The sequence below is a fragment of the Ictalurus punctatus genome, chromosome 14 (assembly GCF_001660625.3).
Source record: "Ictalurus punctatus breed USDA103 chromosome 14, Coco_2.0, whole genome shotgun sequence".
Classification (NCBI taxonomy): Eukaryota; Metazoa; Chordata; class Actinopteri; order Siluriformes; family Ictaluridae; genus Ictalurus; species Ictalurus punctatus.
Window position 1 is genome coordinate 3,050,086 of NC_030429.2, and position 17,683 is coordinate 3,067,768.

General features: G+C 42.1%; 1 protein-coding gene across 1 annotated transcript in view; it reads right to left on the reverse strand.

Annotated features, from left to right (window-relative positions):
- The window catches only part of ptpn9a (protein tyrosine phosphatase non-receptor type 9a), a 37,589-nt gene that overhangs the window by 9,502 nt on the left and 10,404 nt on the right, over nt 1–17,683 (reverse strand). The window contains exons 2-7 of the mRNA XM_017485911.3: nt 13,783–13,926; nt 7,644–7,733; nt 4,659–4,783; nt 4,306–4,411; nt 3,813–3,923; nt 428–744 (exon numbers count right to left, since the gene is read on the reverse strand). Coding sequence (XP_017341400.1) covers nt 428–744; nt 3,813–3,923; nt 4,306–4,411; nt 4,659–4,783; nt 7,644–7,733; nt 13,783–13,926 — 893 coding nt within the window. The remainder of the gene's footprint in view (nt 1–427; nt 745–3,812; nt 3,924–4,305; nt 4,412–4,658; nt 4,784–7,643; nt 7,734–13,782; nt 13,927–17,683) is intronic.

The window sequence follows — 17,683 nt, forward strand, 5'->3', positions numbered from 1 at the left end:
ATTAAAGACATACAAGACAAATAAGGTACAATAAAATAAGAGTAATAAATCAGCGAGAGTGTGTAGAAGTAAATGAGTTTCATACCTCCCATGCACCACATGAGGGTTATTCTTTGCCATAACTAGCAGTTAATGGTTTAGTAGTGTGTAACTAGGTAGCTAAGTAACTAGGTAGTGTCAGTGTGTCACTGAGATCATTTAGGGCAGATGAGGGACCGTCTAAGACCGCCACAGAGACTGCACATTACACATGCTAAACATTTTATACATAACTCCTATACGCTACTAATAACCGGATCGATTCCTTTATTTAATTATTTAGAAATACTTAATTATTCCACACGTTGTAAAAAAAAAAAATATACGATGTGCCATGTTTGATATTGACTGGCCATATTGATTAAACCCATATTAGCTCTACACTCACAGTGCACAGTGGAAGGTTCCGGACGGCGGCTCTTTACGAAGCTCTTCATACTCGTGGTAAATTCCGCTCCGCTGCGCCCGAGCAAGGTGAGCTGTGAACTCGGGGAGTCGCATAGCGTCTGGGCCTGGTGTGTGTACCGCTGAGGTTGCCAGTGGGATGCCCAGCAGCTCGTCAACAGGATCCACGCGGCCGTTCTGCTCGGCTAGCAGCTGCTGGTTCCAGCCATGGACGTCCAGAGGCAAGCAGCCACCCAGGTGCTCGGGCAGGCAGTTTCTGGGAAGGTGCTGCCGTAGATCGGTCATCTTCACCATCTGGACCTGCAATCGGATAACAAACACAATTAAAAAGCTGCAACTGAAAAACAAGCTGCACTTGTGTTATCAAGGAAACTGAGCAGGAAAAAGCTGAACACTTTATACATTTTTTTTTTACTTCACTCGTACAACAACCCGAGAAAGAAAAATACTGTGTATTGTGTGTGTGACCGATATAATTTGAATTTGATTGATAAAAATAACATTATTTCAAATGGATGTGTGACGTTTATATTATTTTCTTTCAGTACAGAGGGTCTATAGTAATAAAAGTTGTCTATGGTTGTCATATGCGTTTATGATAGTGATGTGACTATAGTAATTGTTCCTATAGTCCTCAAATGTATCTATAGTATAGTAGTCATACGTGTCCATAGTATCTATAGTAGTAATCTGTGCAAATAGTAATCAATTCTTTCTATAGTGGTGAGCGTGTCTACGGCAGTCATAAGTGTGTGTATAGTGGTGAGCGTGTCTACGGCAGTCAGACGTGTGTGTATAGTGGTGAGCGTGTCTACGGCAGTCAGACGTGTGTGTATAGTGGTGAGCGTGTCTACGGCAGTCAGACGTGTGTGTATAGTGGTGAGCGTGTCTACGGCAGTCAGACGTGTGTGTATAGTGATCAGCGTGTCTACGGCAGTCAGACGTGTGTGTATAGTGGTCAGCGTGTCTACGGCAGTCAGGCGTGTGTGTATAGTGGTGAGCGTGTCTACGGCAGTCAGGCGTGTGTGTATAGTGGTGAGCGTGTCTACGGCAGTCAGGCGTGTGTGTATAGTGGTGAGCGTGTCTACGGCAGTCAGACGTGTGTGTATAGTGGTGAGCGTGTCTACGGCAGTCAGACGTGTGTGTATAGTGGTGAGCGTGTCTACGGCAGTCAGACGTGTGTGTATAGTGGTGAGCGTGTCTACGGCAGTCAGGCGTGTGTGTATAGTGGTGAGCGTGTCTACGGCAGTCAGGCGTGTGTGTATAGTGGTGAGCGTGTCTACGGCAGTCAGGCGTGTGTGTATAGTGGTGAGCGTGTCTACGGCAGTCAGGCGTGTGTGTATAGTGGTGAGCGTGTCTACGGCAGTCAGACGTGTGTGTATAGTGGTGAGCGTGTCTACGGCAGTCAGGCGTGTGTGTATAGTGGTGAGCGTGTCTACGGCAGTCAGACGTGTGTGTATAGTGGTGAGCGTGTCTACGGCAGTCAGACGTGTGTGTATAGTGGTGAGCGTGTCTACGGCAGTCAGACGTGTGTGTATAGTGGTCAGCGTGTCTACGGCAGTCAGATGTGTGTGTATAGTGGTCAGCGTGTCTACGGCAGTCAGGCGTGTGTGTATAGTGGTGAGCGTGTCTACGGCAGTCAGGCGTGTGTGTATAGTGGTGAGCGTGTCTACGGCAGTCAGACGTGTGTGTATAGTGGTGAGCGTGTCTACGGCAGTCAGGCGTGTGTGTATAGTGGTGAGCGTGTCTACGGCAGTCAGACGTGTGTGTATAGTGGTCAGCGTGTCTACGGCAGTCAGACGTGTGTGTATAGTGGTCAGCGTGTCTACGGCAGTCAGACGTGTGTGTATAGTGGTCAGCGTGTCTACGGCAGTCAGACGTGTGTGTATAGTGGTCAGCGTGTCTACGGCAGTCAGACGTGTGTGTATACTGGTCAGCGTGTCTACGGCAGTCAGACGTGTGTGTATAGTGGTGAGCGTGTCTACGGCAGTCAGACGTGTGTGTATAGTGGTGAGCGTGTCTACGGCAGTCAGACGTGTGTGTATAGTGGTGAGCGTGTCTACGGCAGTCAGACGTGTGTGTATAGTGGTCAGCGTGTCTATGGCAGTCAGACGTGTGTGTATAGTGATCAGCGTGTCTATGGCAGTCAGACGTGTGTGTATAGTGGTGAGCGTGTCTATGGCAGTCAGACGTGTGTGTATAGTGGTCAGCGTGTCTATGGCAGTCAGACGTGTGTGTATAGTGGTGAGCGTGTCTATGGCAGTCAGACGTGTGTGTATAGTGGTGAGCGTGTCTACGGCAGTCAGACGTGTGTGTATAGTGGTCAGCGTGTCTATGGCAGTCAGACGTGTGTGTATAGTGGTCAGCGTGTCTATGGCAGTCAGACGTGTGTGTATAGTGGTCAGCGTGTCTATGGCAGTCAGACGTGTGTGTATAGTGGTCAGCGTGTCTACGGCAGTCAGACGTGTGTGTATAGTGGTCAGCGTGTCTATGGCAGTCAGACGTGTGTGTATAGTGGTCAGCGTGTCTATGGCAGTCAGACGTGTGTGTATAGTGGTGAGCGTGTCTATGGCAGTCAGACGTGTGTGTATAGTGGTGAGCGTGTCTATGGCAGTCAGACGTGTGTGTATAGTGGTCAGCGTGTCTACGGCAGTCAGACGTGTGTGTATAGTGGTCAGCGTGTCTATGGCAGTCAGACGTGTGTGTATAGTGGTGAGCGTGTCTATGGCAGTCAGGCGTGTGTGTATAGTGGTGAGCGTGTCTATGGCAGTCAGACGTGTGTGTATAGTGGTGAGCGTGTCTACGGCAGTCAGACGTGTGTGTATAGTGGTCAGCGTGTCTATGGCAGTCAGACGTGTGTGTATAGTGATCAGCGTGTCTATGGCAGTCAGACGTGTGTGTATAGTGGTGAGCGTGTCTACGGCAGTCAGACGTGTGTGTATAGTGGTGAGCGTGTCTATGGCAGTCAGACGTGTGTGTATAGTGATCAGCGTGTCTATGGCAGTCAGACGTGTGTGTATAGTGGTCAAATAATGATGCAGAAATTCCAGGATCTAGAATATGAAGGGACTGGGAGGAAAAACCCGCGACAAAACTGAGCAATGTTTAAATACAGCAGACTCAAATATCGTCTTTACGTACGTAAAGACCTTCTGCTTTTTTGTCGAGGGCGCAAATATGCCATGCTTCATCAGCAGAAAAATGATAAGGACACGGTGCGCTGCTTTTTAGCTTAGTTAATTGACCCTCTTGGCAAGCATAGCATGAGACACTGGTGCTGTGCCTCTTCTCCAGTGGACTAGTTAATGAATTCATGGTTTGTCCACCTCTGAGCGAGCTGTGCGTTTGGAGGCTGGACGTGTACGTACCCGTTCTCTGAGCTTCTCCTTCAGCAGCAGGCTCAGCAGGTTGTAGGGCACTCGGAACCAGACGGGAGCGCCGACTATGAACACTTTCTTCAGCCGAGCAGGAAACGCACCCTACACATACGGAGACGGGCAGAGAAACTACACCCTCAGATAACACCCGACATCTATACTCAACATGTTTCATGGAGTGTAGAGTTTAATCCTATCAAATAATAATCTGGTGGTTCTTTAACAGTACATAATTCAATGCCAAGTATTCAAAATGTACCATCACTTTTATTTTAATTTTGACCACGGAGATGAAGAAATGAATACGAATGACAAAGTGATGACGCTTTTAATCTGCTTCTAAATAAACCTACAAGCAGCCAGCATTGCCTGGAGCTTGTTACTGCCATTTCCCTTACAAATGAATATTAAATACTCAATTGTGTAGTCACCCACAATCAGTCCTGCTGTGTGTGTCTAAAAGTTGATGAAAAATGGAAGTAACCTTGAGCAGGTTGAGGATCTTCTTACTCAGGTCCAGCTCGAAGTTGGTGTAGTTGGAGCCGGCCATGTCGTAGATGAAGACCAGTCCGTTCCTCTGTGTCTCGAAACTGCAACAAGAGACTAAACGCTTACAACTGGAAGCTCGCGTGTGCGTGCGTGTGTGCGTGCGTGCGTGTGCATGTGTGTGCTTTAAGCGGTAGCTGGCATTCATACAGGTGAATATACTGAGCCATAATAAATGTATATTCCTAAATATATAGTAATGTCAATCCTACAATCTAAACACAGCTCTCTCTTTTTTTTTTTTACTTGTACATGATGGTTATGTATGAATATAAAACAGTTGGCACTGACCTCTCGACCGCTTTGTCCAGCAGGTAAAACAGAGCCTGGAGCACCACATGGTTGCCCGTTTTATTCGGGTGGTGCAGCTTTGCTGTGTACAGAGCAATGGAGGCACCCGTGGGGTCTCTTACTCCCTAAAGATGTAGACATTAAGAGTTTCAATTTGGATCACACACACACACACACACACACACACACACACACACACACACACACACACACACACACACACACTCACATTCCTAAACTCTACATGCAACAAGTAATGAGGTATGAGAGGTGTCTCTCAATGTGTGAGATTTCTGGATGTGCTAATGGATATCCACACGCCGTATGTAGTTTTTTTAAGCCTTGTTCCTGCAACTGAATAATAAATGACATCATAGAAAATGACATCATGTAACACAAGCGATGTTCTTGATACCTCCACAGGGAGGCAGAACAGACGAAGGCAATAAAGGACCAAGCAAGTTAGTGGTTATGTCCTCAAACACTGTCCAAAATGAACACATTGTACCAATCCTGAAAATAATTCTACTACTGAATACATTCATGTCACAGCCTCTTACCCAAATAAAATATCTGCACCTTCATCTCAACTACATTTTATATATATATATATAAATAGTGCTTATATATTATAAACAGTCATTTTAAGCTCATCCTTTCCACAACGACTGGAATATGAACTAATGTTATGCTGACACACAGACAAGAAAAAAAATCATTTGGCTATGGATCCACTGTCATTTGTCCAAATTTGGGAAACACAGACAGACAGCTAAAGTAAGAACTCAGACAGTGGGGATAAAGGGCTATAAATATTGCTGGCAGGATGTAGGACAGGAAGAAAGGAACAGAGCACTCTGATCGATCAATCCAGGAGAAAGGAGGAAGGAGAGAGAGAGACAGAGAGAGAGAGAGAGAGAGAGAGAGAGAGAGAGAGAGAGAGAGAGAGAGAGAGTCACTGAGAGTGAAAGAGAGACAGCGAGCCAGCAAGAGAGACAGAGAGAAATCTCAGACTGTGACGTCAGACTGTGAAAGGAAACGTCAGACTGTCGGACGGAATCGTGAGATTAACGCACAACGTGCACAAGAGTCTGCTATTAAAGCTTTCAAATCAGCCAATCTGAGCGTCCGACAGTTTAATTACAAAATGGAGGCAAAAATATCATTAATAGAGTGTCGTCTGACGTGAAGCTGCTTTTGGCAACCCCGCTACTGACAAAATGCTCTCACAGGTCACCACAAGACTCTTTCAAGACATGAAGAGCTTGCGATCGATGTTAATATTCAGCCTGAACAGGGCCTCACTTTCCTCCCCGACACGCCCGAACAACAGTCAGACGGTTCCAGTACTTCCTGTGAACATGCTGATCGACCTGACAAGCATCCTCATGACTCACAGGCAGCGGTGAAGTTTCCTACCTCAGCTCGACCTGCGCTTTACATCCTGCAGTCACTGAGTAATCGTGTTTGTGGTTTGCCGTTCAAACGATCCACTTAAGAGCTACAGGAATCGATTCGATATCAGCAAATGAAGGAGTTTCCAAACAGAATAGTCTTGATTACAAAGTCATGCTGAATAACCGCTTGTTTGGTCATAAGATCCTAAAAAACTTATTATTTAAATAAATAAATAAATAAAAACTCACTTCATAGTTGATGTCCAAACACTCCTCTTAGACATGAAGATCTCTCCCATTGAAATCTGATCTCTGCTCTAACTGACAGGATGGTTCAGAGCGTAAATGAGCTGAGACACAACTTCCGCTACATTAAAAAGCCTTGAATGGTTTCTGCTGTTACTGCTGAGGGAAAGTGTTCGGCTCTGTGCTTTTGTTTAGTATATAGAAAACAATTCTGCCATTTTTATTTCATGAATATGAAAAATGTATTGAATATAGGAAAATTCCACAAACATTTCTCAGTATTAGAATGCTTTGAAACAAATGTAAGATTATGAAGCCTATTTCTAGACATTTTTTGATTCCTTTCAAGCTTAAATTAGTCTTCTATTGGCAGATCGTTTTACGTTTATTTCTCGAAAGGCGCAAAACTAAAAAAAAAAACCAACAGAAAAAAAGAAAAATTGAAAGATTTTTAAGCCTGAAATTGGTATGTCTAGAAACAGGGTTAACGGTCTAATATTTGTTCTATAATAATTTTATAATGAGAAATAGAAAACTTTATTCAAGGTATTTTCACGTGCCAAGATTTTTGCAGTGGATCATCAACAGGAGTTTTTAAAGGTGGGGGGCATTTAACAAAACAACCAAAGAAAACCCACCATTTGTATGTTATGATTGGTTCCTGTTTAGTCCAGTCTTTATTTATTTATATTATATAATATATATATATATATATATATATATATATATATATATATATATATATATATATATATATATATATATATATATATATATATATATATATATATACACACAGATTTGATTTAAAAGTCGCCTTCACTCCCCACATGCATCAACGACCTGTCGCTGGTTCACCGGTTGTCCGTCTTTGGAGCTCTTTTGGTAGGTACTAACCACTGCATCCCGGGAACACCCCACAAGACCTGCTGTTCCGAGATGCTCGGACCCAGTGTCTAGCCATCACAATGTGGCCCTTGTCAAAGTCTCTCAGATCTTTACACTTGACCATTTCTACCGCTTCCAACACGTCAACTTCGAGACTGTTAACAGGTGCCACTGTAACGTCACCTGTCAGAGGTTTTAATGTTATGGCTGATCGGTGTATAAATTCTAGCGGTTCTCATCACGGTCACACAGACTTAACCCTAGGACATAAGTTTCATCTGTAGACCCAGGAAGATTTACACTCTTTCTAATAATGAACCCAATGACCTGAAGAGTTAAAAAGTTTTGTTAGCTTGGTGAGAAAAAAAAAACCTGTGGATTCAGCAAAACAAAGTAAAATCTTGCAGGGTGTGTAACGGCGGATCCTGCACGTGTTCACTGGAGAGATACTCACCAAGATAGTAAACTTGCCGCTAAGGAGCTCGGAGCGCAGTGGCTCTTCATGGGGCTGTAGCTTGACGATGCCCTCCCTCAGACGCGTCTCCTGCCACAAAGAAAAAGAGTTTCACAGATAAATTAGCGTTCAGATTGCCTTCATTTCAGTTTATATTAAACTAGATTCGCACATTTAGACAAGCTGTCAGCATGTAATCATGTAATCAAACATACTGCGAATACATTTTGCTCCAACTGGAATCACACTCTTTATGGTTTACCTGAGATTTATAGGGTATTTGTCACATTTGAAATCCTGCTGAGCAAAAATCCTGTGATAATTGAAAGGACACACCTTTTTTTATGAAAGGAAAAACCCACTCTTTAACACTCAAGACTCAGAGCGAATACTTAGAAATGACTCATTTAAAACAAACACATACAAACTCAAGTTCTAGAAATCTAAAGCACAGAAGGACTAAAGAAAACTGACACTACTGAGTCTTTTACTTTATTTCCCTTTCCAGTGGAGACTTCCAGCCCACGCGACCTGCAGCCATCTGCTCAGATCTGATCACCCATAGCTTTCTACAACGCCATCACATTTTCTACTAGAAATTATACAAAATAAGTGCATGCAGGACAAAAGCTGCTTGGAAGACACAGGAAGTGTAGTTTTGTATTTGTATATAATATATACACACGCACACCCATCCATCCATCCATCCATATTAGTGTGTCAGTCCTGTCGCAGCATCATAACAGTAGCTATTCTTTAAATCCTCTTATTTTGGTCCAGTTTAAAACTAAAATCCTGCAGAAAAAGAACGCTGATTGAAGAATTTGGTTACAAATGTAATTATGCACTTATTTAAGCTAAGATTTTTTAAGCATTTGGATTAAGTGATATATTTGTATGCGCTGCCAGTACGCAAGTAATCCCTGTGATTACATTTAGGCAGATAAAGTCAAACGATCGCACTCATTTATCAAGCTGGATACAAACTAATTTATTCGTAAATCCTTCGCAGGAGCTTTTCACTGAAGAAATGCGGCATTCGAGGGAAAATCCAGTTAGTTTGGTGTAAAACATCATGCCCTAATAAAAGTTTGTGCAAATTTACGTATAAAGAAACTCACTAATGTGAACCTCGATTCATAAACTTAAAGCTCCTGTGAAGTGCCTTGAAACGTGCAGCGTTATTCGATTCGGTAACGTAATTTCCACTGAACCAGGAAGTCCGGACGGGGCTTATTGAGTGGCCCCTCCCCCTTTCAAATAGCCAATAGTGTTTAGCTCGTCTCACAGCTGTACTTGACACCATGGATTTTTAATAACATGGGGGGTGGGACACTTTCTGGAGAGTGTTTAATTGGACAGAAAAGCTGAAGTGTAGAATGATGTCATCAGAGTTGCTGATCCGTATCGGTGGTAGAGGGGGAGTGTAAATTTGTAACCTTAAGGCTGACATGTTCACATGACTAAAAGCCACAAAACTTCCATTTTGACTACATGGGGACTTCAAAATGTATAATTGGCCTGATTCGCTGCAATCTTATATATAGATTATAGATTATTTACTTCATTTGTACGTATGAATTTAGAAAAATTTAATTAGGATAAAAGAAAAGGCACTGTATAACAGGAGGAGGAGTTACTCTGTCTGTGTGTGTGTGTGTGTGTGTGTTTATGGCAGATGACACACTGGCTGAGCTGCATTACTGGATGATTTGTGCTCCATTCGACTTACCTCGGAAATGGCAAGTCAGATCGGAATGATGTCATTTTCGACTTCTGTGCGTTTGAGCTACAAAGTGCGGGGAAAAAAAAAACAAAACACGGACGCCTGCATTTTAGCATCAAGCTAGCGCACTGTGATGAGCGATATATATTTTCCCACTTGAACCTGTATAGTCAGTGTTCTAGATTTAACAAGCGAATGTGTCTGTGTGTAAGTTAAAGGTTACTGTTCATGCTGTGAGCAGCCACAGGTTGAAGAGACTATCCTGAGTTCACGAATAGGATTTCAGAGTTGTTGGCATTTGTCAGAGGTTTGAAACACCTTGCTACGAGGTGTTGTCCAACGCAGCATTAGCACACGCCATCCTTAGGAGGCGCTCTTTCAATGAAAGATTGTTGTGAGTGTGAGCATCGCTTTATGTAATGTCGTGCAGCTGTGCCATGAGCACATCAGGTAATGCACACACGATTGGCATCTAATCAACATGCGCATGAGAGTACGAAGTAAAACAGCGTAACTGAACCTTCTGTAATTCTGGTGGGAATGTTTTTATTTCACACAGGCCTACAACAACTTCTCTAAAGAACAGCAAATGAGTTTCATTCTGTGTAACTTCCTAGCAGTTGTTAGCTAGCTATGAGAGAAGCATAGTTTGTTTTTTCACCGAAGCCGAGACATTACGAGAAAAATGTCATTTGTAAGCAAACTAGAAGTGAGAACAGAGAAGGGTGTCAAACGCAATGAAAACAGGAAGCAAGAAGTTAAGATGTGGCCATTTGAACATTGTGATAATCATGTAAATTACGATAAAAGGAAATCATCAGGAAACGAACGTTTAATATAGACGTACATCATGATTATAACGCTCTTATGGTCTGAAAGTCTGTGGTCTGAAATGCAGGTTCTCGTGTGGGAGACGACGGCCAGGATTCAGGCTCACGTAGGCCTGACTTGCTTCACAGAACACTGTATAAATAACAATACTGACCGCTAGTAAAGGACACTGATGGCTTTTAAAGCAGCAAGAACAGCTATGCGAACTTTCCGTTCTGTCCTCCTCAGTGAATTAAACTGACTGGATTATGATTTACTTGCACTTTCTTCCCCTGCATCAAAACCCTCCACTTCAGCAGAGCTACATGGAAATAAAATAAACAGCTCGGTCATTTCATTATGAATAAATCATAAGGAGTTAGTATAACAGCCTGCATGAGCAGATCGATTCTAACAGGACTGTTTCCCTCCATTAGACACCAGATTAGAGTCCTGCTCAAACGCATTCAGATTTAAACATGAACTGTAAAATCCTGTACTCGAATCTCACTCTATCTGAAAAAGCTTTAACAGGAACCGTGTGAAATAATTCAAGCTTTTGCTTTAGTCCTAAATCGGTGATGCGGCGTTCTACATCCCTTACAGGTTTAATGTTATTCTGCACGGTCACACGGCCTTTCACCTACACCAACAGGAACAACTGCACGATGTTTCCATTTTTATGCAAAGATCTCATCAACTGCTTAATATTTGCATTTTTCATGACTCTATCTAGTTTCACTTTAACACAAGTAGTTGTACTTCCTTTCGAACTTGCTTACCAGGATTGAGTAATTCATTTTACTGCCTATAAGAGCAATCGGCTACATGTGTCTGTTCATAGCATTCCCTACGTATACACAGTTATACCGCGGTCTGTCTGAATACTCGATTTTGATTGGCTGGAAAGCGCGTGTTCAAACGGTTGAATGCACAAGGTTTTTACTATTGTGAGGTGGTTGTGTACACGCGCTGCCAACACACTTTTATGTTCAAACACCATGTAAAAGTGAATTTTGCATAAGAGGTCCCCTTTAAAACAACTTAGAACCTGGCAACTTTCGTATCAGACCACCCAATTTTTAGGTGAGCAAAAGTAATGGAACAGAGTCTGATCGTCTTAAAGTAAATAACACTTAATATTTGGTTTGTTAATATTTACACTCTTGCTTGCATCAAGCAGGCCCAGTGACATCATCAAACTGCTGCATTCTCCTTTTCTGCTGCTGTTCAAGGCTAGTACTGCAGCTTCTTTCAGTAGTTCTGGGGGGTCTCTCACTTCAGTCTCCTCTTCAGGAGGTGAAATGCTGCTCGACTGGGTGAAGGTCTGGTGATTGACTCGGTCAGTCTAAAACCTTCCAAAGTCCTTTGTTGTGTTTTGGGTCTTCGTCTTGCTGCATGATGAAGTTCCTCCCGATAAGACTGGATGCTTTTCTCTATAAACTGGAAGACAGATTGTTTCTGTAGAAATCTGAATTCATTCTGCTGCTACCATCATGAGTTACATCATCAATAAAGATCAGTGATCCTGTCCCCGAAGCAGACATGCAAGCCCAAGCCATGACACGACCTCCACCATGCTTGCAGATCCGTTCTTTCTCCACACTGTGCCCTTTCCATCTTGGTTCCAGAACTTTTGTGGATCATCTCTGAATTTCTTTGTGAATTCCAATCTGGCTTTCTGATTCTTACTGCTGATGAGGGGTTTGCATCTTGTGCTGTGGCCTCTATATTTCTGCTCTTGAAGTCTTCTTCGAATTAATGAATTTGGTACCTTCACCTCTGCCCTGTGGAGGTTGTTGGTGATGTCACTAACTGTAGTTTTGGGGTTTTTCTTCACAATTCTCACAATGTTTCTGTCATTAACTGCTGTTCCTTTCCTTGGCCGACCCAAGTCCAAACTGGACATTCCAAATTATTGTATTGGCTATGCCCAATGCTTGTACAATGACTCTGATAGAGTTTCCCTCAGCTACAAAATGGCTTGCTTTTCTTCCATAGACCGCTCTCTGGTCTTCATCTCGGTTTATCTATTTTTAACAACAAATACAGTCTTCACAGGCAAAACCAAGGGCTCAAACCAAGAGTAGACATTCAAAGCTAGTAATTCTTTGAACAACCAATTTAACAGGGCACACCTGGGCATCAAGAAACACCTATCAGTCACGTGTTCCTTGAAAAAAATGGGTGGATTAAAACAAATGGTGCCAGGTGCCAAGTTGTTTAACACATCTAAATGTAAAAATCGGAGGAAAAGATCTCCTCATTCATCTTTTGATCGCAAACCCAAATGTTTTTAATATATAGCGAAAACGATAGAATTGGCCTTGCTGTTCCAGTACTGTCAGAGGGGACTGAATTACATGTAGAGTACATAAATGATCAATAGTCAGTCACCATAAGCATGTGTTGATGGGGATTAGATTTTGATCCGTTTGTTGATGCTGTCTCGAATTATTGCCAATTTTTAAACTGTTGAATAAACCTAAAAATAGTGAAATAACAGTCAGTCATTTTCAGGTACTGTAATACTTCCAGTCAGACACATAAGCGACAACACAAGACCGATCGTGCTGTTATACTAAAATAACGCACGATGGTGATGCTACCCCACCCAAAGTGCATTATTTTCATATAACAGCACGGTCTGTTGCGCGTTTACATGTAAATTTATTCATTTAGCAGAAGCTTTTATCCAAAGTGACTTACAAACGAGAAAATACAAGCAAAGCGAAATATCAAGCAGAGAACAATTCAAGTAGTGCTACTGTACAAGATCTGTTAATTGAGTTCCAGAAAAAGCAAAGAGCACAGAGTAGAGGTGTAAGTGCCAGAGTAAATGGTTGGTTGTTTTTATGGGTTGGTTAGGTGTTGACGGAAGAGGTGGGTCTTTAACTGTTTTTTGAAGATGGTGAGAGATTCTGCGGTCCGAACTGAGGTTGGAAGTTCATTCTGTGTGTTATTCTGCTTATACCACAGTGATTTACCGACGATTACAATGTTTTATTTATGACCAAACAACATATCGCACACTTTATCAGTTTACAATTAAGATTTAAAGTATTACATGTGGAACGTTTGAAAGACAAGTTAGTCCCTGTTCTCACTTACGTTACAGCGGTGATAAACAGTCGTTCCTCACCAGCATCTCCCCTCTCTTTCTCCTTCTTTCTCTCTCAAGATTCACTGCCTGTCATTTTACTGAGAAACCAGGATCAGTGGTGGCTTAGCGGTTAAGGCTCTGGGTTACTGATCGGAAGGTCGTGGGTTCAAGCCCCAGCACTGCCAAGTTGCCCCTGTTGGGCCCTTGAGCAAGGCCCTTAACCCTCTCTGCTCCAGGGGCGCTGTATCATGGCTGACCCTGCGCTCTGACCTCAACTTCCTGACAGGGGTATGCGAAGAAAACAATTTCACTGTGCTCTACTGTATCTGTGACCAATAAAAACTCTATCAACAATTTTACATTTTATTATTAGGTCTTAGACTGCGTGGAGCGTCTGCCGTGTCAGTCCCTGTGTATGAGCTGCTACTATAGAAACAATAACGTATTAGAAGCAGTGCATTAATACAAACCGAACGTTCAGGTTACAGCTGGTAACGTACCCTGTAGCTGTGGAAGAGTTCTATGGCCCGAAGGACATCAAACTTTCGCGCCATGAGGAACTTCACGGCCACATCCCAGGTCAGGGGAGAGACTCCATGCTGACTTGTCCACTTATTGATCTCCTCCAGGAACTGCTTAGTGGCCTGGAAACACATGAGCAACACACGGTATTCAGATCTCCTACAATCAAATCAGAAATTCTTGGAAAGTCAGATTTATTTAGTTCGTTAATTGGTTAGTTTTAAAGCCATGTGAGCAAACAGGCTATTCACATGGCAAACAAAAGGTTCATCAATAAATATTTACAATATTAAATAAGAGACTTAAAAATTATACAAAGATTACAAACTATAAAATCTGTTCAGATGGTACTTTAAAAAAAAAATATCTGAAATAAAGCTCCAAGTGTCCAAATGTTCAATCAAACTACTGAGAACAGATTTCTGAATGAAAGCGTTGTCTGATCGTTCCAAAAGTTTACAGTTCAGTAAAATGTGCTTGATGGTCATTGGGGTTTGGCAAGGTGTGTGTATATATATATATATATATATATATATATATATATATATATATATATATATATATATATATATATATATATATATATATATATATATATATATTATATATATATATATATATATATATATATATATATATATATATGGGAGGATCTTCACCAGTCAGTACTCTCTCCATGTTAGTCTTGCATGTGTTAGCCTTGAATGGCCCAGTCAGCATCTGGTAAACACTACATGGTCATGCCTAGATTTTGAAAGTAATTTCTTTGGATCTTGGGGTTTATTTTGTATAATTTATTGCTCTTGCACTCACTCCATTCTGATTTGGTGATCTATACGAGTTTATTAATGGCCTGAGGTCAGAGGGCGGTATCTGACATTCAGAGATCTCAAAATTTAATGCCTCTTTTACAGCTATTTCTGCTTTTTCATTTCCTGCCAGACCAATATGTACCCAACAGAGGATAATGTTGAAATCCTTCTTCTATAATCGTTGTATTTTAGTCAAAATGTTTATGATAATTATGGGATGGTCGGTCTCCATGGATTCAAGTGCTTGAAGGCAAGACTGAGTCTGAAGCGATTAAAAGGTTTCGTCCTCGACCCTGCCCAGTGTCTTCCAGTGCCAGTAGTAGCTCTCGGGCCTCGGCTGTGAAGATGGAGCTCTGTTCTGGAATACGTATGCCATATTGATCGCTTTAGGTCTAGCTTCATACAGATAGGAACTTTCTGATTGGAATACTGGTGTAAAGGAAGAGTAGTAGTGTTGTATGCAATTCAATTTTATTTGTATAGCGCTTTTAATAACGGACATTGTCTCAAAGCAGCTTTACAGAAATATATAAATCTCTATCCTGTGTTTTAAGCGTGTGAATTTATCCCTATTGGGCGAGCCGGTGGAGACGGTGACGAGGAAAAACTCCCTAAGATGATATGAGGAAGAAACCTCGAGAGGAACCGGACTCAGAAGGGAACCCGTCCTCATCTGGGTAACGACGGATAGTGTAAAAGTAAAGGAAAGTTCATTATGGTTTTACATGAAGTCTATTTGTTGAACTAGTCCGCTGTTCACTAAAGGAGACCTGAGTGTAAAACCGCATGTGGTAATTGCAGTCCTGAAGCCATAGCAACGACCGAAGTCCCAACTACCACAGCAAGAATGTCCATGTTGAATTGAGGTACAAAACCATTTCATGGTACTTCAAACAGTACGATACTAATCAATCTCCAGGCTGCACTGCTTGGGGTCATCCTCAGTGGCAGAATGTAGCCTTCAGCCTATCATTGGGTCTGGAACATGTACCAGTTGGCTTTCTTGAGATGCCATCTTGGAATATTATGTTGGATATTTGATCTTGTAGCTGTAACTATTAGGGGAAAATGAGCTCTTCCACAGAGATTGTCCCATGTGCGCCATGAGAAATCAGGCAAGAGGTCAGGTTTGCATTTTGTTAAATCAATTTTTGAATATGTTCCATGTCCCGGGTGCAGGTAAGTATCTTGGTCATTGAGGATACACAGTTCATTGTTACTGATGAAGGCTTTAAGTATTTTCCCCTTCCCATCTGTGCGAATTCCTCCCCATAATGTGCTGTGACCGTTGATGTCACCTGCAAATATGTAAGGGGTTGGGAGTTGATCAGCAAAATTGTTTAGATCTTGAAGGTGTATCTGGAGGTAAGTAAATGGAACACAATGTGATGGCCCTGTGGAGGGTTAAACGTACAGTTATTGCTTGTAGATTAGGACCTATTGTGCCTTGACTGAATTACATTGCGATGAACTAAGACGTTTACTCCTCCTGGAGCACGTTGTATGTTTGGTCAATTTGCATTAAAACGCACAAACCTTTTTAGGGATATTTGACTATTTGGTGATAAGTGTGCGTCTTAGAGACAAATTGCAAGAGGGTTAATTAACCTGGCTAGTCGCTGAAGTTCTGCAAAGTTTGCTTTGACACCTCGACCACTCCAGGGAATAATACTGTTACTTGTCAAAAGTTGGTAGCACCGGATCTCTACTCTTAGGAGAGGGACTCCGCTTTCCATGGCCTGTTCTCCTGACAAGCCTTTTGTTGCCGTGCTTTTGTGCTTTGTTATAGCTTCTTTCCTTTTGATATTGGGGAATGTCCCATCAGATTTGGTTCTTCACAAGCTCTGGTTTGTGTTTGACTAGTAGAGGTTTGAGAGCATTGTGCTTTCTTTTTTGATGAAGGAAGGTTTTTGTTACTGATTAACTGTGGTTTGTCTTTTGTTAGCCAGGTCAGGTCGGTCTGGCACACGTGTTTGGTTGGTAATGTCACAGATGCAAAGGATTTCTCAAACTTAACATCTGGGAGCTTTTGCACCTCTTTGCGTTCTTCTGCATTGTTAACTTTTTTTTTGTTGACATTTTACTCTTTGAATTTCTTTTTCTTTAATCCATATAGAACAGTGTTTTGTTGAGGCCGGGTGATCCCCGGAGCAATTTTGGCGATTCGGCATAGTTTTAAACAGGTTTCTTCATGCCTGTCTTCTCCGCAATCGTAACAGACACGATTGTTCTCGCATCCAGCGGAGCTATGACCCAACATTTGTTGAATGTCATAAAATATGTTCCAGTTCCATTTAGTCTCCTTTTCATTTTGTAATCCTCTTTACACTTGTAACACCTTGTTGTTCTAGTTCTGAGGCTTTTTCAAGCTCATCCATGTCTTGTAGTTCTCTCGATCTTATTATGCCTTTGCTAGAGTTTAGGTATGGGTGTAAAAATGCCTTCATAGGAACACCAGCCAAAGTATTAGCATGCATTAGATTATCTACATGAACTTTCTTTGAACATTCAACCAGAATCTGGCCTGACCTCGTTTTCACGTCTTTGACAGTTCCTGCAATCCCTTTCTGAGAATCTGCCATGTCAGATGATTGGGAATCTAAAGTTTTCATTTTTTGGAACAAGTACACATCTAGCATCCAAGTCATCATCCGAATTCTGTTCTAGTATCCATCATTTGAGAGTTTGTTTGTTTGCCATATTTTTATGTTTTATTTCACCATTCTTGCTCCCCACCCGCCTCGGAGCTCAACAATGGGACGCACAGAGCCGCGGAACTCCAGCAGATATGCACCAAGGATACAAGAAAGTTATAATCTTGCAATAAGAGCTAAAAGCTCAAATTGTTTGATTGACCCTATGCCACCGCCTTCAGGGAAAAATGTAATTATGGCTGATTTAAATGCCAGGGCACGTCACAACTAGCCACTTGATTGGATCAGGCCTCTCCTATATCCGGATCCAGAAACGTTGTTGCGTTTCACTGTGTACTGTACCAGCTGTATATGGCTGAATGACAGTCACTTGAACTTGAACCATATAAAATTAGAACCAAAGCATTGTGTTG